General features: G+C 42.6%; 1 protein-coding gene across 13 annotated transcripts in view; it reads left to right on the forward strand.

Moving 5' to 3' along the window:
* Positions 1-27,369, forward strand: part of CES5A (carboxylesterase 5A) — a 282,134-nt gene that overhangs the window by 237,455 nt on the left and 17,310 nt on the right. For 3 of the 13 annotated variants that reach the window (XM_084960212.1, XM_084960210.1, XM_084960213.1), the window contains 8 exons: positions 13,060-13,264; positions 15,189-15,327; positions 17,176-17,309; positions 19,876-20,029; positions 20,448-20,552; positions 22,200-22,304; positions 23,632-23,772; positions 26,518-26,586. In XM_084960212.1, the coding sequence (XP_084816338.1) occupies positions 13,068-13,264; positions 15,189-15,327; positions 17,176-17,309; positions 19,876-20,029; positions 20,448-20,552; positions 22,200-22,304; positions 23,632-23,772; positions 26,518-26,586 (1,044 nt within the window). In that variant the 5' untranslated portion in view covers positions 13,060-13,067. Of the gene's footprint in view, positions 1-11,452; positions 11,668-13,059; positions 13,265-15,188; positions 15,328-17,175; positions 17,310-19,875; positions 20,030-20,447; positions 20,553-22,199; positions 22,305-23,631; positions 23,773-26,517; positions 26,587-27,369 lie in introns of those variants that run through there. The other 10 variants (XR_014805853.1, XM_084960214.1, XM_084960215.1 and 7 more) reach the window with 5 other exon arrangements.

Raw genomic sequence — 27,369 nt, forward strand, 5'->3', positions numbered from 1 at the left:
AACACTTATTCTCCATTGACATGGCATTGCAACTTCCTGGGGTTAGATGTTGTGGCTTGAAACTCAAAGTTGGAGGGTAAGATGGAGCACCCTCAAGGCTCTGGAGAAGACCAGGCTAGGGGCTGTGAGCTCCCTATAGAGGAAGCCTGAAGCCATTGGTCCAACAACTATGAGTACAGTGCTTTAATTTAGAAACTGCTATGCAGTTTTACAAAGTAATTTTTACCATTTAAACTCCTTCCAGCAATGTATACTCTGCATCCTTGCCAATACTTTATATGCTTAGTTTTTAAATTTTTAGCCTTTTGACTGGGTGTGTGGTAGTACTGTGCTTTTAATCACATTACTTTGATGGCTAATAATATTGACTACCTTTTCATGTGCTTACTATTTGAATAAATTCTTTTGCAAAATGCTCATTCAAGTCTTTTGTTCATTTTTAATTAGGTGATTTATCTTTTTATTATTGAAGTGTGGGAATTCTTATATATTCCAGATATGATTTCTTTGTCAAATATATTGTGAATGTTTTCTCACAGCCTGTAGATTGTCTTTTCACTTTCTTAATGTAAGTCTTGATGAGCAGAAGTTTTTAATTTTGATGAAGTCCAATTTGTCTGTTTTTTTTCTTTCCTGATTTGTACTTTTTGTATATTCTCTCAGAAACCTTTTGCCTATCCTAATATCGAGATAATATTCTCCTGTGTTTTCTTCTAGAAGCTCTTTGTTTAGTCTTCACATTTAGGTTTGACATGTCCTAAATTAATTTTTGTGAATGATGAGATAAGGATTAAGGTAACTTTATAGTAAGACTTGATGTCTAGTAGTATAAGTCCTTCAAGATTTTTAAAGGTCCTTTGGTTTTCCATATAAGTTTTAGAATCAGTTTTTCAATTTAATGAAAAAAGGCTGTTGGAGCTTTCTGGAGTTTTCATTTGGATTGAATTCACTCTATAGATCAATTTGGGGAGATATGACTTCATAATAATATTGAATCCTTGAATTCCTAAACATGGTTTACCTTTCCGTTTCTTTTTTCTTCTTCTTCTCCTTTTATACCTGTGCCTGTGGTATATGGAAGTTCCCAGGCTAGGGGCCAAATCAGAGCTGCAGCTGCCAGTCCATGCCACAGCCATAGCAACCCAGGATCCAAGCCACACCTACAACCTATGCCTCAGCTCACAGCAATGCCAGATCTTAACCCACTGAGAGAAGCCAGTGATTGAACCCGCATCCTCATGGATGCTAGTCGGGTTCTTAAGTCACAGAGACATGATGGGAACTCCTAAAATTTCATTTTCTGATTTTTGTTAGAAGAAAAAATTGATTTTTTCATGTTGAAAATGAACATGTTCTCACGAACATGGTAACAGACTTAATTGTTGTATAGCCATGATAACAAGTAGCCACCAGAACGTGTTTTAAACTTATCCAATTAATCAATGACAGCTTGCTTCAGGAACATGTTTTTGCAAATCAGTAAATTCTTCTTAGCTCCTAGATTCTGAATATCAGCCCATAAGGGGAAAACTCACTTCAATAAACACACTTCTGATTGCCAGCCAATCAACAACTGTCTCACCCAAGTAGGCATAGCCCCTACTTGGTCAACTCACTTCTGTTGTCTAAAAGTCCACCAAGCCCTGAACTCCATTGTCTAATTGATTCTTGTGATTTTTTTTTCTTTGACCCATGAGTAATTTGGAAGTGTGCTGCTTGATTTCCATGTGTTCTGGAATATTTAAATTATATTTTTATTATCAACAGGCAATAGTAGTAGTCTCTGACTACTGCATTGTAGCCAGATATATTCTTTGTATTATTTTAATACTTTGCAATTTATTAAAACTTGCTTTAAGGTCCAGCATGTGGTCTATGTTGGCGATGTTCCCAGTGCACCTGAAAAGAATGGATAATCTGCAGTTTGCAGTCTAAATAATATGTGTCAATTAGGTCAAATTGACTAATACTGTTGTTCAAATCTATATCTTTACTGTTTTTTTTCTGATTATTAACTATATAGAGAACTGTGTTAAAACTTCTAATTATAATTGTAACATTTTCCATTTCTTCCTTTAGTTCAATTTTTGCTTCATGTATTTTGAGCCTTTGTTGTTAGGTACATATACAGTGAGGATTCTTTTATCTTTCTAATCATTGTATTTTCTTTTCATCACTAAAAATGATATCCTTTATGTCTGGTGATATTACTTATCTTGAAATCTACTCTACTGAATATACTTAAAATCTGTCTTAAATTGCAGCAGTTAAATGTGTTTTCACTATTTTCATTAAATGTGTTTACTATTATGGGTAGGTTTATGTCTATCATCTGACTATTGGTTTTTTACTTTTTTTCCCATCAATTCTTTTACTGCTTTTATTGTTTTCCCTTTCCTATATTCTTTTAGAATAATTATTTTCTATGATTCTTTGTGTGTGTGTGTGTCTCTGCTATTGAATATTTTAGCTATGCAATATAAGAAACTTCATATAACATATTTTCTTTACTTCCCCTGTTTGTGCAATTTGTCATATATTTTACCTCTGTGAATCTTAGAACTCCATGATACATTTATATTATATTGGATTTATCATTTTTCTTTCAGCTTGAATAACAACATCCTGTAAGTTTGGTGGTAATTTGATTACCACCACCACCACTACCAATTTTAGTATCTTGAGTCTTTTCTTTTTGTCTTGATTAATCTAGGAAAATAGTTTGTTTTCAACTGGTCTTTTCAAACAAGTAGTTTTTGGCTTCATTGATCTATTTATTGTTTTTCAATTCTCTATTTTGTTTATCTCCACTCTAACATTTGTTACTTTCTTCTTTCTGCTTGCTTTGTATTTAGTTTGCTCCTTTTTTTTTTTCTTTGCTCTTCTTTTTTCCAGTCCCATAGAAGATTAGGTTACCTATTTGTGATCTTTCTTCTTTTTCAAAACATTTATAGCTATAATTTCCTTCTGAGCACTATTTTCTTTTTTTTCTTTTTTTATATATATTTTTTATTTTCCCACTGTACAGCAAGGGGGTCAGGTTATCCTTAAATGTATACATTACAATTACATTTTTTCCCCCACCCTTTCTTCTGTTGCAACATGCATATCTAGACATAGTTCTCAATGCTATTCAGCAGGATCTCCTTGTAAATATATTCTAAGTTGTGTCTGATAAGCCCAAGCTCCCTATCCCTCCCACTCCCTCCCCCTCCCATCAGGCAGCCACAATTCTGTTTTCCAAGTCCATGATTTTCTTTTCTGTGGAAAGGTTCATTTGTGCTGGATATTAGATTCCAGTTATAAGTGATATCATATGGTATTTGTCTTTGTCTTTCTGGCTCATTTCACTCAGGATGAGATTCTCTAGTTCCATCCATGTTGCTGCAAATGGCATGATGTCATTCTTTTTTATGGCTGAGTAGTATTCCATTGTGTATATATACCACCTCTTCCGAATCCAATCATCTGTCGATGGACATTTGCGTTGTTTCCATGTCCTGGCTATTGTGAATAGTGCTGCAATGAACATGCGGGTGCATGTGTCTCTTTTAAGTAGAGTTTTGTCCGGATAGATGCCCAAGAATGGGATTGAGCACTACTTTCATTTCACCTCATAAGTTGTGGTATGTTTTACTTTGACTTCATTCCTCTCAAAGTATTTTTTAATTCCCTTGTGACTTCTTTTTTGACCTATTGGTTGTTTAAGAGTATCTTGTTTAGATTTCACATATTTGTGAATTTTCTGAATTTCGTTTTGTTATTGATTTCTACATTCATTCCATTGTGGTGGGAGAAGATACTTTGTATGCCTTCAAACTTTTTAAATTTATTGAGACTTGCTTTGCAGACTAATAAGTACCTTGGAGGATGTTCCATGTGTATTCAAGAAGAAAGTGCATTCTGTTGTATTGGATAGGATGTGCTATATATGCTTTTTTGTTGAGAGATGGGCCCTTGGAATTCCCTAGTCCACTTTCTCTGATGTCACCCCATATGTCCTGAAGAACATTCTTTAGTCTTTCTTGCAGTGTGGGTCTGCCAGTAGCATATTCTCTCTTTCATCATTTTTTTTATCTTCTGCCTTCCAATCTTCTGAAACTAGACGTCATTCTTGCTATTTTCCTCTGGAATCCAAAATGTATTTTAGTCTCCAGCTGCTGGTAAGATTTTTCTTAAGCTTTGGTTTTCAGCAGTTGATTGTGATGTGCTAAGATGTAATTTTTGTGTGTGTGTTTATCCCGTTTTGGATTTATTGGAATTCCTAGATATATGGGTTGATGTCTTTCATCAGTTTTTCAGGCATTATCTCTTCAAATAGTTCTGCTGGGTTAGAATTATTCCAGACCATATTTGAATAAAACTTCCCTTTTGCTGTCATATTGGAGAAAAAAAAACACACTAATAATTTAAAACTTAACATGTAATAAAGACTTGCTCTGTCAGGCTCTAAGCTGGTCATTTATGGTAAAAGGTGAACCTAGTATGTCCCTGACCTCATGCAGTCCATACCCTGGTAGAAGAGGTAAACCTGAAGCAATATTACAATCTGAAAGTCATTGAATGAAAAGGTGAGAGAGTCCCTAGGGAAAAGAGTCTGCAAAATTATGAAAATTATATATTGCGATAGTTTCCCTGGTTCTTCTCCAAAAAGACCTATGGCTATTTACTTGGGTGACTGTGTCAGCAAACATTTACAAGATTATTGGACACAGAGTCTGAGTGAACATTAACATCTGGAGAGCCAAAGTGTCTCATGACTGCCTTATGAGAGTGGGAAGTCAACAGGGGGATAGGTAATAAATGGAGTTCCAGTTAAGTTTCTAGCTCATAGTGGGCCCACTGGGTCAGTGGACCCCATCCAGTGGTCATTTCTCTAGTGCCCAAGTATATAAATTAGGATTGATATACTTGACAATTGGAGAAATTCCCCATATTGGGTTCCTGGTTTAGGGAGTTAGAGCTATCACAAAGGGAAGGCCAAATGGAAACTTTTCTTCTTCTTCTTTTTTTTTTTTTTTTTTTTTTTTTTTTTTTTTTTTTTTTTTTGTCTTTTTGCCATTTCTTGGGCCGCTCCCGTGGCATATGGAGGTTCCCAGGCTAGGGGTCTAATCGGAGCTGTAGCCGCCAGCCTACACCAGAGCCACAGCAATGCGGGATCCAAGCCGCGTCTGCTACCTACACCACAGCTCACGGCAACGCCAGATCCTTAACCCACTGAGCAAGGCCAGGGATCGAACCAGCAACCTCATGGTTCCTAGTCAGATTTGTTAACCACTGAGCCACGATGGGAACACCACCAAATGGAAACTTTTGATCTGCCAGAATCCAGGAGGCTCCTACCCTGGCAAAAATAAGAAATAAAAAATAATACAGTATCTTGTGGGAGGGATTATGGCATAGATTACTGCCACCATTGAGGCACTACAGGGGTGGTAGTTCCTCTCGCATAGCCATTTAATTCACCAGTCCAGCAACTGTGGAAACTGAATGGTACCTAGAAAGTTACTAAAGACTATAGTTAGACTCAACCAAGTAGTAACCCTGGTTGTAGCTACTGTGCTAAATGTGGTATCCTTACTTGAGCAGACTAAGGCTTCAACTACAAGGTATGTAGCCATGATTTAGAAAATTCAGTCTTTTCATTCCAAATTAGAAAGATCAGAAATAGTTTACATTCACATGGGGTGAATAACCTTTATTTATAAGGCTAAGTCTCCCACTGACTGTCATAGTATTGTCTGAAGACCTCTAGATGCCATGTATTCCACAAAACATCACACTTGCCCATTACATTTACAACTTCATGCTGATTGGACAGGATGAGCAAGGAGTGGCTAGCATTCTGGACGCATTATTCTCCAGAGGGTTGGAGATAAATCCTGTGAAGATTCAAGGAGTAGACACTGCATTGAAGGTTTTAGGATCCAGTGATTAGGAGCATATGAGGATCTTGTCTCAAAAGTAAAAGACAAACCTGTGTAAATTGAAATTCCTATCAAAAAGAAGGAAGCTAGTCCTCCTTGGGTTCTGTAGATACCACATTTTACATTGAGGCATATTGCTTTGCCCCAAATACCAGGTAACATGAAAGTCTGCCTGCTGTTTGAGTAACAGGATCTGCCAGGTCCTATGATATTGAAGATGTTAGAGATAGGAAAATATTCACTGTGTGCAGTCTATGTCAAGCTCCAGTGGAAAAGTCACGATACAAGACCCTGGAATTCTGGAGTAAGGCCATGCAAACTGCAGCAGAGAATTACATGCTCTTTGAGAAGCATCTCCTGGTGAATTACTGGTCTTGCTAGAGAAGAAATGCTAGATCATGAGCACCAAGTGACCATGAATCTGAAACTTTCCATTATGAGATTGGTCCTGGCTACAAATCTTTTTAGAGAAGGATTGGGGAAATGTTTATGGTGTATATATATGTAGAAACATTGCATAGTTCTTCCTTAAGAGGACCAAGCATCCTTTATTCAGTGGGCTCAATAGGTTTGAAAAATGGTCTTGAACAAAGACAAAGAGGAGGAGTCCTGAGGCAGAAAATAGTCATGTGGCCCACTGATGTTTTAGGTGGTATGATGTCAGTGATGTGTATTCAGTATATGCCTGCATACAGCTGTCCACTGCAGCTGTCCACTGACTTAAATCAGAAGTGGGCTGAGGTTGGAGTTCCCGTCGTGGCTCAGTGGTATCAAGAATTAGTATTAGACCCCTAGCTTGGGAATCTCCATATGCTGAGAGAGAGGCCCTAGAAAAGGCAAAAAGACAACAACAGCAACAAAAAGTGGGCTGAGGTTATGTGACCAAGTGATGAGTGATGTCATCATCATCATCGTTATTTGTGGATAAACCAGCTATTGGACTAGGACAGAATGTTATAAACAAGAGAGACATCAACAAAATGTATAGGAAGAAAGGAGAAAATGATTCTCACATTTGAGAATAAGAAAGTCTATATGGAGATGGCATTTCCATGGGATCATAAAAGACAATAAGATTTGATCAGGTGAAGTCAAGGCAAACATCCAGAAGAGGAAAATGTAATTAACAAAGACTGTATGAGGTCATGGGGAGCAGTGATGTGGGTATAGTAATGGGGTTGTAGGGATAAGAGTACACTATAGGAATACAGTGATGAGGATTCAGTGATGGGGTTGCAAGAATGGGAGTACAGTGATGGGGATGTAGAGATGGGAGTACAGTGATGGAGGTGCAGAGATGGGGATGTAGAGATGCATTAAATTAGTGATGCATCCATCTGGAATAGCAATGTTTGGATTTAACATGAATGTGAAGTAGGTTTGAAGAAAGATTGTAAGAGGAAAACTCTAAAGATCCATCTCTGAGCCCATATGAGGTGAGAGAGGCATTCCCCAAAGACCTGATTCCATCAGTAGACTATCCTCCCTTTGTTTTGTCAACCTGCAAGCTGGTCTCCAGCCTGAGGCCACAAGATTGCTCTGATGCCTTCAGGGTTCCTTCAGCCTTCCCTTGTAAGATCAGAAAGTGAGAAAGTGAGCTTTGATCTGCACTGCCTATCAACAGGGGTAGATTAGCACATGTTTCAAGCCACACCTCAGACCAAAGTCCTCTCTAATTCTGGTTTCTCCCTCAGGGTTTCAGCAGAACAATCCAGAGGACAGTGAGAGCCCATTAAAAGTCTTTGTCTCTCAGGGGCCATCCAGGCCACTGGTCTGTGCTACTTATGGGGACATCAAGGTCTTAGGAGGTGATGTCAAGTGATTACTCAGCTTCCCCAATGATTAAGTGATTTTTCATAGTCCAAGAACTGCAGAAGTCAGCCATCCTCCCTGATCTAACTGTTGTTCCTTACTTCTTACTCCATCCTCTCTAAATGCCAAATCCTGCAGCTTGGAGGCAGAAAATCTGGGCTCGAGTCCCAGCTGTGATGCTTTTCAGCTTTGTGACATTTGACAATTCATCCTACCTTGCAAAGCCTCCATTTCTTCATCTACAAAATGGGAATCATTGCATTAAATTGCGGAATGGCTACAAAGCGTTTAGCCCAGGGTCTGACACCTACAAGGCATTCCATACATGAAAGCTAACACCATTGTTTCCTGATATGTATCTGTGTCTGGAATGTAGGTCCTGCATTTGAGATAATCATAGGTGACCTAGACAGAACAGCAAACAGAAGATATGCAATATGAAGCCTGTCCTCCAGAGGAGTTCTCTTTTAATATGATTGTGCCAAAAAAGATCGACTCAGTTTGGTGGTAGCATGTTTCATATGTGCATACATGTGAAATATATATAAATAATTAACTTCCCTTTTTAACAAAGAGAGAACACTCTTGTCCCCCGGTTAATGGGGAAAATTACATTGATTTAATCTAGTAAACTCAATCCTATTCAATACTTTAAACAGTCTCTTTAAGTAACATAAGCTTTTTCAAATAAATGTATAACCTCTCATATTTACTTTCTATCCTCTCTCCTCTTCTCCAAGATGTCCAGTATGACTATATGAGTAGAAGGCCAGAGGGAGCCTAGATCCACTTGTGAAAGTCCTCTTGTTGTGGTCCCTACAGCAACTTACCTCTGCACTAGTTTCCTGGAAGGATGATGAATTCTAACATGTGGTCTATCTTCTTACTTGGTCAAAGCCCATGAACCTCTCTTGCTGATTTGGTCCCCCACTTTGGCCATGATCAACACTCAGCACTGTATTCCACCCAGGTCAGACTGGTTTCATTTTGTTCTCAAGCCTGGGAAGCACCTCAGGAGGCCCCCTGCCCCTTTGCCATCCACCTCCCAGCCAGGTTCTCAGTCATCTGTGAGTTCCCTTCAAGACCACATCTGGGGTTCTTCCAAGGAATAGCAGGTCTAAAGGAAGTGGGAGCATTTCCTGAGATTTCTCTTCATCCAACCTCCTTAATTCTGTTATGGTTGCTTGTAGGATGGTTCAGAGATGCAGACACACCAGCATCAGCCTCCACCTGGAGAACAAAGGTTGCCACGAACCTCTCTTGCCTCTCATAATTCCCACTTTGGGACTTAGAGGACTTAGAGCCTAAGAGGGGGACTCAGGGCATCTTGTGTCATCCCCTACTTTCCCTACCTCTGTTCCCTTCTCTTTCCCAAGATCCACTGTAAAGGAGGAGCAGACTCTCCACTTTGCCCTATTTTGAAGTCCTCTACACCATACCCTCTTGCATCACCATAGTGATTGCTCAGGTTAGGGGGAATGATTTTGCAATACAGAATTGCAAAACATTACTGGTTTACTCTTTTCAAAACACTATCCCTATCATGTTAGATATTAAAGATTTATTTAATAGTAGTTTTTTAAAGGTCAATTAAAAGAAAAGTATCAAGTGAATTGATAGTCAGGTTAGTAGTGGGAATGATTCAAATTGTAAAGTTAGAAGGTCAGTGGCTGAGTTTGGGGAAATACGAGGATACACAGAAAAGGCTGTGATGGATACATGAGTGGAAAAGAACCTTCTCAAGGAAGAAGACAGTCATGACTACCATACCTTAGGAAACAAGAGGGGCCAGAAAAGCAAAGCCTTGAGTTGTTAAGGAGAACCTGGGAAAGCTTCTTGGAAGAGGTGGCAGTTGAACTGGGTTTTAAAAGATAAGAAGTTGGAGAAGAAAGACTTCTTTGTGTGTGTATGTGTGGAGGGGAGAGGTGACAGTAAGGCAATACATGGGTAGACACTTTAAAAACTGTTGAGTGAGTAGTGGTATCAAGAATTAATATTATTTCTGATTGGATGGGGAGACAGAGTTATAGAGCAAGGAGACTCTCCTTGGTGGCAACGAGGAAGGGCCAGAGCATGGAGACAGACTAAGAAGGCTCAAGGTTATAGACAAAATGAACATTGGAGACCCTGGGTTGGCAGGGCCAGGGGAGATGCCATTCTGAACTGGTAAAGTTTGTGCGTTAAAGCCAATCACTTATCCTGGCAGCAGCCTTCTTCCTCTCCTTCTCTGCCTCCTACCATCCTCTGGGTTCTTCTGACATCACAGGTAAGAACGGAAACTTCATTATCCTTAGGTCTCTGGAATTTAGAATCCTAAAATGTCTGCTCAGTTGTCATAAGATAGGAAACTGAGGCCCAGAGAAAAGAAAGGATTTGTTCAAAGGACGCCCTTGATTTCTGAGGAAGAATTAAGATTGAACCTGGGCCAAGTAAAGGATCTCAATGCCATGGGCAAGAGCCCTGTTGCTTAGGGCTGCCGTAATAGGAGAGGCCCACTTGGAAAGGCAGGAAGAGAAGTTGCATTCTTCTTGACAGCTTTTTATTTCATTATTATTATTTTATTTATTTTTAATTTTTTAGGGCCACACCTATGGTGTATGAAAATTCCTGGGCTAGGGGTCGAATCAGAGCTGCAGCTGCCAGCCTCTGCCACAGCCACAGCAATGCCAGATCCAAGTCACAACTGCAACCTGTGCAGCAGCTTGCGGCAATGTCGGATCCTTAACCCACTGAGTGAAGTCAGGGATCGAACCTGAATCCTCATAGATGCTATAATGGGTTCTTAACCTTCTGAACCCCAACAGGAACTTCTTGACAGCTTTTTAAAAGCACACATTGAATGGGTGGGTCTTAAGCAAGCAAGTTTGAGATTCCAATCTAGAAAGCACTGTTGACCACCTACTATATGGTCCAGGCATGAGTTAAGTGCTTTGATATCTAAAAAGCTTTAAGTCTTTTGAATCTGTTACAACAAACATCCATAGACATGAACCAAGATATTTGTATGCTTAATGTTTAACGAAACTGAGTGAACCATGCAGTCAAGCTGGAAACATTTTAGATATTTCCAACCCATCGCCCATTCATCTCCTGGTGGGCAGTTATTTATGATCACATCAGAGGTGGGGAATTTGACTGTACAGATGTCTGAAATAAGCAGTCCCTTTGTTCATTGCCCCCAGTCTATGGTTCTCATCATGCAGAGAACTTTATATTTATAGTGGGAGGCCTGGGTCTAGATCAGAATTGCAGAGTCTTCACTGACAACACAACTCAAGCCAGTAGAAATTTAATGTTGGACTCATGTGGTGATTTTTAAAAATTGAGGCTGTATTTAAAAATTGAGAGATATCATAGACCTCTGGTTTGACCTACCTACACTGTCACAAGCCAGTTTACTAGAGAAGTCATTGCCCCTTTAAATAGAGCATGTACTGTTCAGTTTTCCACAGTCCCCACCATTCTCTCTTGTCTCTCCTATTGTACCTCTATTGTATCTTCATTCACTGCTTGTTTGCTGCCTTCCTTGCTTCTGTAGGCATCTGAGTTGAGGTCTCTGACTTACCTGAACCCAAAAGTACTATCTGAGTCTACCATCCTGTGATCCTAGAGCCTACCAATTACCTTTCCTGTACTTAAGAGTTAATCATCAGCTTCTTCTTATGTAAATTAGAACAGGAAAGTCTTGCTTGGCTAATTCCTTCAAAAATCTTAGTCTGATGCTCTTATTCTTCACCGAGCCTGTGTCCTGTGTCTGCCTGCTCAATACTTGTCTCCTTTTTTTTGTCCCTGACTGAAGATCCCTGAGGCCAGCTGTAGTTGTGGATGTCCAGGGAGTTCAGGAGGTCCAGCCAGATGAGTACAGAGTGGGTGCACCCAGGCCAGACCCTGATCTGGGCTGTTTGGGTCCTTGCAGCCACCACTGAGGGTGAGAAACCCAGTGGGAGAGGAGGGCTCTCTGAAGGTGGGACAGGGAATTTCCCTACCTTGGAGGATTTTCCACTGGTGGAAATGAACTTACTTCTCAGGAATCTCTAGAAGCCCATGGAGGGCTGTGTCATAACCTCAGGGTACTTGATCAATATCCTGGTGTTGCTGAGAGTCCTGGGCCAGAATCTTCTTCTTAGGCATTGGTAGAACATCAAAGACCCAGTCCTGTCTTTGGGTTGCTCGAACCTTGTGGGGGCTTAGAGAACCCTCTGTCCTGGACACTGGGAAGGGGCATGGGATGGAGCCTATGCTTCTGTAATGCCAGCTGCCCAGAGAGGACTGTCACTATTGAAGTGATGTTAGAACAAGTAGTGCCAAGACATCTGGGTCCTTCTGAATAAATAGCTGGGTAGCTGACTTCTCAAGGCTCCATATATATATATATATATATATATATATATATATATATAGTCTTTTCTAGGGCCACTCCCATGGCATATGGAGGTTCCCAGGCTAGGGGTCTAATCAGCCTACACCACAGCCACAGCAATGCCAGATCTGAGCCGCATCTGCAACCTACACCACAGCTCACAGCAACACTGGATAGTCTGCCCACTGAGCAAGGCCAGGGATCGAACCCGCAACCTCATGGTTCCTAGTCGGATTTATTAACCACTGCACCACAACAGGAACTCCTCAAGGCTCCATATTTGATGTAGAAACTGAGAAGCTTGCACTCTCAGTCTCTCCAAGTGTCCTCCTCATACTTCTGAAGGTGGATGAGCTAATTTCAGGTGGCATCTGCATGAGACTTTTTAAATTTTCATTGCCATGTGTGTATTTTCATGTGTATTCAAAAGCGTATACCTAAGTCATCAAAACCACAATTCCATAGATATTATTGTTTGGAGTTCCTCTATGTAAAAATTTTTAAGTTTATTTAAATTTAATTTTAAGAAAATTAAAAAGCCAATAGTTACATGGGTAGTGCACAGACATGCCACCAATTGTGCAGGTGGATATGAAAATGACTGAAATGTGATGAACTTTGGACTAGAAGATTTTGTGGGGTCCTAGGATCTATAGAAGCTGGTGTTTATCAGTTCCATGGTAAGGGAAATGTGTGCAGCAGGAGGGAGATGGGTTCCCATGGTAACAGAGGGAAATTTTGTGTCTTGGTGCTGTGCTTCGAAGATAAATTGAGTTGGTGCTCTAAGGCAGATGACATCTAAGGAAATTTCGAAGGAACCAGTGGACACTGAGAAGGAATCCAGATACTTGCACAGCCTCTGTGTTGAGAAAGAGCGGCCCACTGTCGGGAGTTCTGAGTTTAGTTTGTTCCCAGCCTTTTCCCTGCTGGCTCCTGATTGCTCCCTGTGTGTCTCCTCAGAGTCAGCCATGGATGCACCAGTGAGGAACACCAGGCTGGGATGGGTCCGGGGGAAGCAAGCTACTGTGCTGGGAAACGACAAGCCTGTGAACATATTCCTTGGGATCCCTTATGCTGCACCCCCTGTGGGACCCCTACGATTTGCAAAGCCAAAGCCTGCATTGCCCTGGAATGATTTCCTCAATGCTACATCCTACCCTAAATTGTAAGAACTAGCTCAGTCCCATGGGTGGCCTGTGACCTGGGAGTAGGGGCAGAGCATTGAAAGGGAATAAAGGTCATTCAGCCCAGTGGGCAAAAGGGCTGGGGCCATCAGCGAGGAGGATGTGGAGGGCTGTAGATGTGGGTGAGGCTTCTGTGATGGTATGGCTCCCCATCTGGCTGATCAGGAGAACTGCTGGAGGCATTGTTTAGAACCTGCAGATTCCCTGGTCTCCTTTCCTCTCCTTCCTGAATCTGAGGAAGACCTGGGAAGAGCTGGACCTGGGAAGCTGAATTATAAGGAAACTCTTTAGGGATTCTGGAGATTAATCAGGTTTGGGAATCACTGTGGTAGGCTTACTGAATCTTTTGGTTAGAAGGGGTTGTTGAAGTGCTTCCACATGACCTCTCCCCTGGGCTTAATCTCCATGGTCAGACTGGGTGAGGGCTTTAGAGTGAGAATCACACTGGTGGAATTTTAACTCTGGCAGCCAACACAGTGCCCAGTGTCTCAGTGACCCTGCTGGCAGGGCAGAATCTCCCAGACAGTACAACTTTTCAAGCTTAGATGGACAGTCATTTCCCAGTTAAATTGTGGAGGTGCCTTGTGCATTGGCTGGGGGTTGAGATTTGGAAATTGCTAAGGATATTTTGACTCTTAGATTCTGTGAAGCCCTCAGGTTGGGCCATGTTGACTGATGGCATTGGGGTCCTGATGCCAGAAGACTCACCGAGCCATGGAAGAAGACTTCATGTGGTCCAATAAGCTGCATCTCATCTGTTCCCTCATTCAGTTGTTCATTCATTCACCCAACTAATATCCACTGAGAATCTACTCAGTAACTGGCTCTCTGTTAGTCCATGGACCTTGACAGGGGTTAAATACAGCTGTCCTTCAGGCACCTGCAGGCTGGTGGTGATGGTGAGGACATAAACAATAATGACAATTAAAATATAGGGTGAGGAGGGGAAGCATTATGGGTCAGAGAATGGCGCTGTGGGAGCGTTGAGGGGAAGTCAAGCATGGCTTTGTTGAATGCAGTGAGCTTCAGTTTCTGATATACAACTTGCAAAGGAACAAAAAGGCATTTGCAGCAATGGTTCCTACCGCCTAATCTGAACACTCTTCTACTAAAAGAAAACAACGAACACTAACTAATCACTTAGTAGACATATTCACTTATACAATCTCACTTAATCTTTCTGTGTGTCAGGCTTGGTGCTAAGGACTGTAAGATACCAAGGGGATTCATACAGAGCCCTAGGCTTTTAGCTGTCCACTAGGAGAAATTCTAGGAGAGAACACAAAGTATGTAGGTGTTTCCAAAGAGCTGTGGTCTAACTGGAGAACTCTCAGAAGGCTTCTTAGAGGAGGTGACACTTTGACAAAATATGAAAGAAAGGGAAGAACATAAGCAAGCAGATTCAGGAGGGAGCAGTCTGGGCAGAGGGACCAGCTTAAGCATAGGCCTGTATGCAGGAATCTCCCTGCCTATCTTGGCTGGTTCCTAGTGGAAGAGCCTGGAGATGTCCTTTTGTTCCTCTAGCGGCAGAGGAGGGAGGTGCCACAGCAAAGCCCTTGGTATGCAACCCATTGTCTTACCTTCTACAGCTTGGGGAATTGTTGAGCCAGTTTGAGTCTTTATGTATGTGTCTGGATTATGGTGATAGGGGTAGCATGGGTGGGTGCTAGGGGTTAATATAATTATTCTGCAGGATGTGCTTTCTTACCCAGGAACCAGATCAAAGAGAATTTGTTTGGGCCACTAAGGAGGTTGGAGTATCATTAGACTTTGTACCAAGAGCTCTATATGCCTCTTCTCCTCAGGCACAGGAAACCACCAAGCCTCCCTGCTGTCACAAGAACTGGCCTCTTCCAGGCAAGTTTGCTGACAGCAGCTCTGGGGGTTTCTTCTTCTCCTTCCAAGGTGCCTCCAGAACTCGGAGTGGCTGTTCTTAGATCAACACATTCTCAAGGTGCATTACCCCAAATTTGGAATGTCGGAAGACTGCCTGTACCTTAACATCCATGCACCGGCCCACGCAGACACTGGCTCCAAGCTCCCTGTAAGACTGCCTACTATATTGGGGACTCTAGCAGGCAGATTTTGGGTCTAGGACCCACGCAGAGTGGCTGGGTGTTTGGAATCGGACCTAGGCCCCATTGGGTAAAAGGGAAATGTAATAACTTGACATGTCAATAATTTTCTTTAAAAATCACTCCAATGGCAGATTCACTTTCTCTTCTTTTCTGATTGCTTCCTTATTGGCAGTGACTTGATCTTTGATTTTTATTTTGTTTTGTTTTTCCTCTCAGTTGGGTATTTAATGGTCTGTAAACATTTAGAAAAGACTCTGCTTAAAAGAACTCTGATTTTTTGTTGTTGTTGTTTGGAAATCTTGTTTTAGAAAAGATAAATGCCTTTTCAAATTTTCTATTTGCGATGAAGATACGTAATAATGTGAACTATTTCACTTTAAAATGTAATAGATCTCTGTATAAGTGTGTGGAGAGGCATATTCTACCAAAATTTTTATTATTTATTATTTTGCTTTTTAGGGCCACATCTGCAGCATCTGGAAGTTTTCAAGCTAGAGGTCAAATTGGAGCTGTAGCTGCCAGCCTATACCACAGCCACAGCAAGGCAGGATTCGAGCCATGTCTGAGACCTACATTACAACTCACAGCAATGCCAGATCCCCAACCCACCAAGCAAGGCCAGGGATTGAACCCACATCCTCATGGATACTAGTCAGGTTTGTAACCTGCTGAGCCTCAATGGGAACTTCCTACCATCTGATTTTTAATCACACCCTACCATCGTCCTCTCTCACTCATGTCACTGCAAGGGGAAATTTGCTCTATTGTATCATAACAGCAATACTGACTGAGGGTTGACTATACGTCAGGGATAGTACATTATCTCTCCTAACCCCCACCACAACCCAGTGGGTAAGGATTATTGGATCCATTCTACAGATGAAGAAGATGAGGCATAAGGAGGGCTTAAGCAACTTGGTCCATGTTATACACACAGTAGGTGGCAGATCTGGGTGTCAAGGCCAATGCTTTGTCCAATTCTCCTTTTTCTTCAGGGACTTTCTTCTCTTTTCCTGACTCAAGAGTTACAGTCACTAACATGGCCTTTAAAAAGAGAATGGAAGGGATGTGTTATTAAGAATATAAATCATGATAATCCCATTTGAATATTTGGTGTTCAATGGTCTCAGTTTTTCTAATTGATATAGTAAAACTTCCACATTTCTCTTCCCTTTGTTCTCTCTTCTCTTTTCTTCTCTATAAATAGGGAGAAGGCTTAGAGTAAAACAGTTTAAGTGGTGGAGTTCCCTTGTGGTACTGCAGCTTGTGTTGCTGTTGTGGCACGGGTTTGATCCCTGGCCTGAGAACTTCTGCATGCCCTGGGTACAGCCAAAACAAAAAAAAGGGGGGGGGACGGTTTAAGTGGCTTTTGCTCTCATAAATGGCTTATAGTAATTTCCATTTTCCTGTGGGTCACTCAGTGACGTTTAGTTAACATTTTTTTTTCTGAGCACTTGAAATATGCCAACATTTGTTCTATGCATTTGAGATGTAGAATTTTATTTAACTTCATAAATGAGATACATTAATTCTTCTCATCTTATAGATGAGAAAAAACAAACCTCAGAGAGGTTAAGTAAGCTGCTTAAGGTCACATAGCTAACTAGTCTGTGGCAGAGCTGGAAATCAAATCCAGGCACTCAGATGCCAGAGCCCACATGCTTAAGCTTAGGCCTTCTTCAAAAGACAAAACCTCTGATGCTATTTGGAAAGTGAGACATTGATATTTCCCTAAAGAAAGAATGTCCCACTATGCATGGGGAGGGGAGGGGAGTACCCAGCAGGCTGACTGGAGAGTTTCTTTCCCCTCTTAGGTCATGGTGTGGCTCCCTGGGGGTGGCTTTGAGACTGGCTCAGCATCCATCTTTGATGGGTCTGCCCTGGCTGCCTACGAGGATGTGCTGGTTGTGACTATCCAGTACCGACTAGGAATGTTCGGCTTCTTCAAGTGAGTCTCCCCAATGATTGATATTCCTGATCCCCAAGGGGCAGCTGGGCAGCAACCACAGGGGATTCAGTGCCCAATAACTTAAGGAGAAGGGAGCTTTCAGTGACATTGAACAAATTTGGCCCAAATTAGCTAATTTTAGCAGCTATAACAGAGAACCCTTCCACTTTCAGTGGCTTAAAACAATAAAAATCTCCTTCTCACTCAAGTACAATCCAATCAAGTATTTCTGACTGACAGACATTCTTCTTTGCAGTCAATCAGGGACCCAGGCTCTTTCCATCTTATGGCTCTGCCCTCCTCTAGGGCCCCAGATCCTTGGTACCTGGCCAGCAGATAAAGTACATGGAGGCTCATGCAAGGGTAGACTTTCTGGGTCAGCCCAGAGTTGACACTTATCACTCTGTTCACATACCATTGGCATAACTCAGTCACATAGCCACACCCAACTGCAAGGGAAATAAAGCCCAGTTATGTGCCCTGGAATATGAAAAAACAGGATGTTTGAGCTGTTAGTCTCTGCTCTAAGGCCCTCATATCGAGGCTCCTCAAGAACTCACCTGAGAATAATCACTCCATTTCATCAGCTTCCCTCCCTCCAATAACATCCATCATGTTGGGGGCACGTACTATGAGCCAAGCATGGTGCCATACACTTGCGGTGCATTATTTTGATTGACCCTCATAATAACCCTATGAAAAGCATGCTGTTCTTATTCCCATTTTACAGTTGAAAGATAGAGGCACAGGGATATGAAGTAACTTCCCAGAGATCACAGAACAGAGACAGGCTCTTGGCTGCTTCTATTATCCTACTTAGAACACATGGCAGAACCTAAGCTGTGGCCAGGGTACAATGTGAGTCAAAGGAGTAGTGAGAAGCCACAGTCAGAAACTGAGGAAGGCACCAAGGAGTCCAGCATGAATCCTACCTTTGAGAGTCTCTCAGGAGATAACTCAGGACACAAATACCCAGACTATTAAGCAGGACATGAATAATGCTCTGACGATGAAAGGCAGTGGAACCATAGAGACAGAGGAGGGAGCTGCCAAAAATCAGGGAGGCTTCCTAAGGGAGGTGGCATTTGAATTGCACCTTGATGATGAGACTGGATTTGGGAAGGAGGGGTTGGGACAGCACATACTTGGCAAAGGGAGCTGCATGAGCAAAGACTAGGAAGCTGGAAAGGAATGTAGCAGCATGTGGGCCTGGAGCAATATTTGCAAACTTTGCTTTGGACACTTAGCACTGGGAGGTAACTTTGGGGCTGCACTAGAGACAAAGATGGCTGGGAGGCATGCCCAGGCCAGAGCAATTACACTTTTAGCAGGTTTGTACCTTGGGAGTCTATAAGCGTCCTTCATGGAAAGGTTTCCAAAAATTGTTTATAATATCTGGGTTCCGATAGGCAGGTAGAGGAGGATTACAGTAGGAGATGGATATGGAAAGGCAGGGACAGGCCTGATGGGAAAGACCTTGAATGCTAGGCTGTTCATGGTGACTGTTTTTATCCAATAAAGAGGGAGGGACCCAGGAGTGTCCTGCAGAACAGTATAGCAAGAAGGTCATTCCAGTGCAGGCTGGTCTAGGGGTGCCTGGCTTCAGATGGGGTGTCTGGTCAGGAAGCTACTGTGCAGCTTAGATCCAAGTAATGGGGGTGAAGTGGGTGATGACTGAACGACTAGAGGGATTGCTAACATGTATGTGGCACTTCCTATGTGCCTGCCCCATTAGTCTTCACAACAACCACATGAAGCAGGCATTATTATTAGCCCCATTCAGACATGAGAACATTGAGACGAAGCAACTTAAGTGACTTGTTCAAGGTCACCCAGATCCTAAGTGACCAGATTATGAATTAGGATAAACAGAAATGGAGGAACAGGGACCAATGTGGGAGCCACAATGGAATGGAGGTAAAATTAATAAAGCTTGGCTCCTGACCAGAGGTGGGTGTTGTGGGAGAGAGAGGGTGGAGTTAGGGCACTCCGAGCAGTCATGGGCAGAGAAAGGGAACCAAGGAGAGGAGCAGAGAGGGGGACTGAAGGATGAAGGAGTAGACTATGATCTGGGGCTCCTCCCATAGATGGTGTGTACCCACAAGTGTTTTGGTTTGGGCATTTCTTTGATTCTGTGGGGTTTTCCTCCTTGTTTCCCCATTAATTGTCCACTCATCCTGGGATGCAGGCTGTTCTGCAGGGGCAGAAGCATGGGGACATGGTTAACACCATGGACTCTGGGGCCAGACTTGTGGGTTGGAATTTCTTAAATCTGCTTCTGGGCAAGGGATTTAACCTCTCTGTGCCTTGATTTCCTCTCTGTGGGAAGGAGGCAGTATCCATCAGTGTCCTTAGAACATGCTTCTAGGTATCATTAATAGGGGTATCATGAGCTGTGGCCATAGAGAAATGCAGTCCTAGAGCGGGAGCAAGGCGTGGGGTGGTGGAATAAACTTCCAGCTCCTTTCCAGCTGCAGTGGTGATGCCCTGACACCAGCCTACCAACTTCCTGGGCTGTGGGAAGCAGACAGCCAACTGAAATTCTCCCCCTGCCTGTTCCCTTCAGCACAGGGGACAAGCACGCCCTGGGGAACTGGGCCTTCATGGACCAGGTGGCTGCCCTGACCTGGGTCCAGGAGAACATCAAGTTCTTTGGTGGGGATCCACACTACGTGACCATCTTCGGCGAGTCAGCTGGAGCCATAAGTGTTTCCAGTCTTGTGAGTTCTTCTCTTTGGGACTTGAAGGGACCTCAGTTGGGGAGGTGACAAAAATGAGGACAAGGAATCACTCACATCCAATGGGTGCTTTCATGGTAAATGAACATTTAAAAACACATTGTCTCCCCCAAGTCTCACAAATACATTGTGAGTTAGGGGCTTAGTCTCATTTCAAGGACAGCAAGTGAAGGATGCTTGACCTCCAAGTTTATGAGGAACCTGGGACTGAGAGGGGTTAGAAAACTTGCCCAAACCTTCACAGCTAGTCCTTGAAACCCCCAAACCAGGACTTTTTTCTCTAAATTTAGAGCTCTGAACGAGGCTTCCTGGGGATTTTTCTTTAAAGAAGGGCTGGGTGTGTGATGGATGGAGAGCCCCCTGGATAATTTTTCCTGGGTCTCCTGTGTTCTCTCTCCAGATTCTGAGCCCCATGGCCAAAGGCTTATTCCACAGAGCCATCATGGAGAGTGGAGTGGCCATCATCCCTTACCTGAAGGCCCCTGATTACGAGAGGAATGAGGATGTAGGTATATTATTAACTCTACTCCAGCTTCCTCTGCTTGTCAGGAGAAAATATGGTCAAATGTTCATAGACTGTGTGCTTGGCTGTCCTTCCTAACCATGACCAAAGATTCTGATGCTGGCCCAAACTGTTGCTCCATGGAATACCTGGTTCAATAGGAAATGGGTCCAGATATGCAATGCACCACTGCTGGTGTGCATCCAGGGTGTGTGTGTGTGTGTGTGTGTGTGTGTGTGTGTGTGCGTATAAGCATATGTGTGATAGTTCTTACATCTTATTCATTAGTCTTTGCTTGTGATTATACATTTCAGTCCTTGGCATTATATATGGCTTATCTCCTATATCTACTCTATTCCACTTAAAGTACTATGTTGAGAAAGATTCTGAGGTTGTTTCTAACTCAGTGTGAAATAATGACTGACTAATACTGTCTGGCATGAGATTGTGAGGCAGAAGTGAGGCTATGCTCTAGCTATTTGTCATCTATCATTTTGTCTTAGTGCTCTGCCAGAGAGGAAGACCTAGAGGCCAAGGTCTCTGTATTTTTCATGTCCCAGTGTAATATCTGGTGTAAATTCAGCAACCATAAATGTTTGCTGAATGAATGAGTTAACAAATGAGCTGATTCATTCAATGAATATTAATTAGGCACTTGACTGTGAAGCCATCTCCTGGGTACTATTCATTTTAAGGTCCATTTTCTTAGACACCTTGTGGAAAATAACAATGTACACCAAGAGTAGAAACATAGAGTTATAATATGGTTGTTAAAAAAAAAAAAAAGCACAATCCTCCATACTCAGGGGATATTGATTTTGGTAACATGATATATTAAGCTACTTTTAGTTTGTGCATTCACCACACACATATTGAGCACTCACTGTTTTCCCAGTTCTATGTTAAGACCCGTGGGTTTTTATAAGTGGAACTTATATACTAACTTGAGAAGACTATAATCTTTTTATGACAAGGATTTTTAACCTGGAATCCATGGAGAGTTGGAGGTGGTTCTAGAGCTCCTGCAATTGTATAAAGATTCTATGTTTGTGCATTTTCCAAAGAGAATCCAAAGCTTCCACTGGACTCTCAGAGCATCCATGACTCCCAGAAGAGTAAAAACCACTACCTTCAAGGGATAAGTTCCACACATGTAGAAAGTTCAATGACAGGGCAAGAGATGTTTAGAAAAGGGCTAGGTAAAGGAAATAGGGATCCTTAGAGTAACAGGAGTTAGAAGAGGGAGGGGTTCATGGGGCCTGCAATACTCTAAGAGGATATTCTGGAGGAAATGGGGCTTGGGCCTCAAAGAGTGAGTGGAACTGGAGTAGAGATAGAAAAAAAATGTTCAGGGCATGTTCACATGTTCCAGGCTAGGGGTAAGGATAGGGCTTGAGCAGAGCTGACAAGGTGAGACTGATCCAGCTCTGGTGATTGCTAGAGAAGACCAGGAAATTTGGGCAAGAAAGCAAGGATGATGAAATGTTCTTCAATGTTTACTTTCCATCATGAGCACATGGGCGTGAGAGAGGCAGCAGCCTGGAATTCATATACAGGGCATCAGCCTGTGGCTGGATTGACACTTTCCAATTTGCATTTTCTCGGAGGCTTTCAGCCCTATGTGTTGACTTGTTCCTTCTCTGAAAATAGTTGCAGATGATTGCCAAAATCTGTGGCTGCAGTGTGTCAGACTCCGTGGCCTTGCTGCAATGCCTACGAGCAAAATCATCCAAGGAATTGCTGAGCATCAATCAGGTGAAGACAGAGGGGAGAGTTTGGGGACAGGGTTGACCCTTTGAATGAAGTGGTAAACAAATCCTACCTCTCTCTTTTTATTTTCATTTGGGACTTAGACAGATGGAAGGCTGGGAATTCATAGTAATAGTTGTAAAAAAAAAAAAGTAATGCAGAATATAGAACCCTTACAGATAGTTAAAGAAAATTAACAAGCCAGGATGCTTCCTAGCCTGGAGAAGGGATCCAACAATACAAAAATTCAAAGTTTGCTTCTACAGCATTGATGGCATCTCACTGGGAAGAGGGACCACCTTTGCTCCACAGGCCACCAGAAGCTAAAGTCAAGATCAAGAGCTGGAAGTTGGAAATCCATTTTGGCCTAAGATAACAAAGAACTTTCTAAAAACTCAGTCGTCTAAAAAAGGACTGGCTCCTTTAGAAGGCCATGAGATACCCACCTCTATAGGTGTGCAAACAGGGTCTAAATGACTGCTCACAAATTTCAGTCACTAGAGTCATTGGACTGGATGATCTTTTATGTCTAATCTTCTAATCTTGAGACTTTCTAATTAATAGTCTTTGAGAAAATGGGGTCCTTACCTCTCATATTCCAGTGTTTGTTAAATAGTTGTTTGGCATGTATTGAGAATCTGCCATGAGTTGTACTGGAGTCCAGGAAATGGATAATAAGTCCTTGACCCAATATAGCGTGAAAGCTCTTTTGTGTTCTCCCTTCTACCCCCGTTCCCAAACAGAGACCTTAAAAAATCATGAATAGAGCCAGGTGTTGCTTCCTAAGACCCACAAGTTATCCATCCAGATCCAAGCACAGTGCTGGGAAGACGTCTCAGAAAGATGCTCACACCAACCCATACTACCCTCCCCTTGCCACTCTGCCATCGCATTTGGCTTGTGGTTCCACACTTGAACTTGTGCCAGACTCACCTGGAGGGCCATTTGCTGGGCTGTATCCCCTAGAGTTTTGTATTCTGCAGGCCTGGGATGGGGCCTAAGAATTTACATTTCTGACAAGTTTCTAGGTGATACTGATTCCACTGGTCCAAGAGAATGTTTGTGCTGAGATACTATGTATCTTAGGTAGCTAGTATTATTAACCTCATTTAGCACACAGGAAATTAAGGCTCAGAGAAGTTGAGCCCCTTTGCCCAAGGGAATGGCAGATCTGGCCAGGCAACACTGATGCACTGAGATGGGCCAAGAGTGGCTATTTTTTCTTTCTGAATGCCTTTGCTGTAGTGGGTTGGCTCAACTGGGCTAGGGTTTGGGGACAACAGATTTTGTGAAGAGAAACAGTTGCCAGTTTTTCTCTTCTGTCTTATTTCAGGAAACTAAGGCTTTCACTCGAGTGGTTGATGGCTTTTTCTTTCCTCATGAGCCTATAGAACTATTGACTCAAAAATCATTTAAGCCAGTTCCTTCTATCATCGGCGTCAATAACCATGAGTGTGGCTTCCTGCTGCCTATGGTAAGAATTCCGGCTCTGCCGCCTCCTGCTCCCTCAACAGCGAGGCAGCTGTTTGTTTGTGCAACTGGGCATGCCCATAGGCCTCAGCAAGCAATGAAAGGGCTTTATGAGGGCTGGAGCCTATCACCCAGGTACAGTGTTTATCTTTCCTCTTTCTGGAGGAGGAGAACTGTGGATTAGGGGTGGCCATAGTAAGTGTCCACTCTGCCTCTCATAGAGATTTTAACAAGTCTCTAGAAAAAAAGGAAGAGAGTTTTGGACCTATTTGAGCTTTGTTCAAAACAATACAAGTGATTGTTTCAAATAGACACAATTACTACCTCGAAGGTGAAATTCATTCAGGTTTAGAAAACTTCAGTCCTTTAGACTTTCATGACCAGCCTTGGTTCTGGCATTTGATTTCCAAGAATGTTCTCTAAAGTAGCGCATGTTGCACAATTATTGAATCAGTTCATTCATTCAGCAAGTATGAACCAAGACTTTACTACACGCCCTACACTCATGAAAAAACTGCATTTGACCAGTCACATGGTTCCTGCTTTCTGCAGATTTACATTCTTCAAGGGAGAGACAAATGAAATGCAAGGTTGAAAGAATGGTTTCAGAGAGTATACATGCTATGAAGGACATAGGCTGAGAAGAAGAGGCTTTTTTGAGGAGGAGTGGGGAGGTCAAGAAATGATTCTCTGAGGAGGGATCATTTGAGCTGAGGCCTGAAAGCTGAAAAGAAGCCATGATTTCTTGATCCTGTGGTTTGAGAAGACCATCCCCACTCAAAATAAGCTTTTCATCTATCCTCAGAAGAGCAAAGTGCTTAAATTCATAACACATCAAGATTCATTTCTGCAGACCAACCTCCACCTTTCAAGCCGGGGGAAGTGAGGTTATAAAATGCAGAGGTTTGTCCAGTTACAAGGCTATCTGATACTGCCTAGAATCAGAACCCTGAATTCACTGGGCTGTTAAAGACATATCTGCCCATTATTAATTCTATACACAGGACAATGTTTTGGGGTAAGTTGGTGTGGGGATTTTTTCCCACCTTGTTTTTTCTCTCATAGTAAATGAGGCAACTGAGTCACAGACTATGGCTTAAGTTAGGTCTTTCAATGATTCCTGGATCTGTGCTAGAAAAAAGAAGGCAGATGCTACTTATGACAACCACACTACAGTAACCACAGTGATCAAGTGCCTTCCATAAGCCAAGTGCATGCCATCTGTACAATAACTTGCAAACAGGCATTATTATCCCCATTTTTCAGCTAAAGAAGCTGAGGATCAGAGAAGCTAACGTGACTTTCCTGAGTTTCCTAGTTGGTGAGGAGACAGTGGTGTATAAATTTTATGCAGTTAGGCTATGCCTGTAATTGCTGAGTTCTCTGTTCACCTGCTGTGTAACCTTCTGGAAGCTGCCTAACCTCTCTGAATCTCTGTCCCTTATCTATGAATTAGGGCTAATATTACTACCTGCCTCACATGTCCACATCACATAGCCTGGCATATAGTAGGTGCTCAGTAAATGTTAGATATTAGAATTATTAAAGTGGCAGAATGGGACTTGGTGCCCAGATCTGCAAAACACAAGAGCCTACACAGATGCCATCACTCTGTGTTACCATTGCTGGCTGTTCAAAACCACAGGAAATCTCCAAAAGCACATCCTAGCTCCGAACATACAGAGAGGGTTCTCAGTAGTTAAAATATACTCATGGATTATTGAACGACTCTGGGGGTTCCCTCAGATTCCAGAAGACGTATGTTTAAATAGCTACCAAAGTGCTTCATTACCCCCCCCAGATTTTCATCAGTAAATGTACCAAAGACATTTATTTGCCAAGTGAATAGTGTTTCTACCCCCTCAAGTGTTAAAATTGTAATGTTGGCCAGGAAAGGGCTATTTTAAAAATAATTGCTCATAGCTCTTACTTTGTACCAAGCAGTCCCTGTGTTTCTGACCATCTACTTGGAAACCTCACTGGCTGCCGGCCAACAGCTGAGAGACCCTAATTGCAAAGGTCTTTAGAAAGAGAGCAAAAAACCACTGGTTTCAAGATTTTCTGGCTTCTCTTTTAACTTGCTGCTCAAGCCAATCTATGGCCTGTATTAGTTTCCTAGGGCTGCCATAACAAAATACCACAGACAGGGTGGCTTAAACCACAGAAATTTATTTTCTCAATGTTCTAGAGGCTAGAAATCCAAGATCAAGGTGCCAGCAGGGTTGGTCTCCTCTGAGCCCCCCTCCCGCCCTTGGCTTGCCATTGGCTGCCTTCTCTCTGTGTCCTCACATGGTATCTTCTCCATATTCATACCCCTGGAGTCTCTGCACATTCAGATCTCCTCTTCTTATGAGGACACCAGCCAGACTGGATTAGGGTCCAACCCAGCGTCCTCATTTTAGCTTAACCACCTCTTTAAAGACCCTCTTTCCACACACAGTCACATTCCTAGGAAGTCAGCATGGGAATCTGGTAGGGGATGCACTCAGCCCATCACATGGCAGCCCCTCAGCTCCTACCTGACTGAGGTATGACAGGGCATAGCTGCCTTCTATCAAATGTGAAAAGAAATTTCGTTGCTCAACTAACCCACTGAAGCTGCCTCTTACACATGGACCCATAGGAGCTGAAAGTGTTCCTACTCTTACAGCCTCCCCTCTGAAAGGTGGGTGCCTGGGCCCTCAGGGAGACCAGTTTCCCTTCCGATGACCTGATGTGCTCACAGAGGACACCTTGCTTCTTTTCACAGAAAGAGTTTCCTGAGGTCCTCAGGGGCTCCAACAAATCCTTAGTCCTGCAGTTGATGCACTCAATTCTGGTAAGTGATTCTGACTCTCCAAGATACATTTTTTTTTTCACAGACCTCCCTGGGGTCACACTCAGGGGTAGGGCTGGGAGTATAGATGTTCCTCATTCATTCATTCAATAGGTCTTTACAGAGCCGAGCTCCGCAATCCCTCATCCACAATTTCAACATCCAAATAGCTCTGAAAACCATGTGGGAAGGTGCAGGAGGACTGAAAGGGCATATAGTTTCCTTAAGGGTCCAGTGCATGGCAGGAAGTGGTTACCAAATGGTAAGTAGTTTTCTGATGCCAAAGCCATAGTCTTGCTCCAGAACCCCAGGAGTCTGCAGTGTGACTTCCCTGTTGGGGCTCACCAGAGACTCCACATTGCATATGTATCCACCTTGGATGTCTCAAGCACTGCGGGGTCTGCTGGTGCTATGGTCCAAGTCAGGGCACTTGTACCAAGCCTGGACCTGCTGCAGAACCCTCACTTGCTCTGGGCCTGATTAAAAGCAGTTGAATTTCAGAGGGCCCAGTGAATAATTCTTTTATTTTTTTTTAATTTTCCCACTGTACAGCAAGGGGGTCAGGTTATCCTTAAATGTATACATTACAATTACATTTTTCCCCCACCCTTTCTTCTGTTGCAACATGAGTATCTAGACATAGTTCTCAATGCTATTCAGCAGGATCTCCTTGTAAATCTATTCTAAGTTGTGTCTGATAAGCCCAAGCTCCCGATCCCTCCAACTCCCTCCCCCTCCCATCAGGCAGCCACAAGTCTCTTCACCAAGTCCATGATTTTCTTTTCT

This window comes from Sus scrofa, chromosome 6 (assembly GCF_054392235.1).
Source record: "Sus scrofa isolate SSC_HxYL_T2T_F1_AM1 chromosome 6, Sscrofa_HxYL_maternal_Yorkshire_Landrace_v2.0, whole genome shotgun sequence".
NCBI classification, from domain to species: domain Eukaryota; kingdom Metazoa; phylum Chordata; class Mammalia; order Artiodactyla; family Suidae; genus Sus; species Sus scrofa.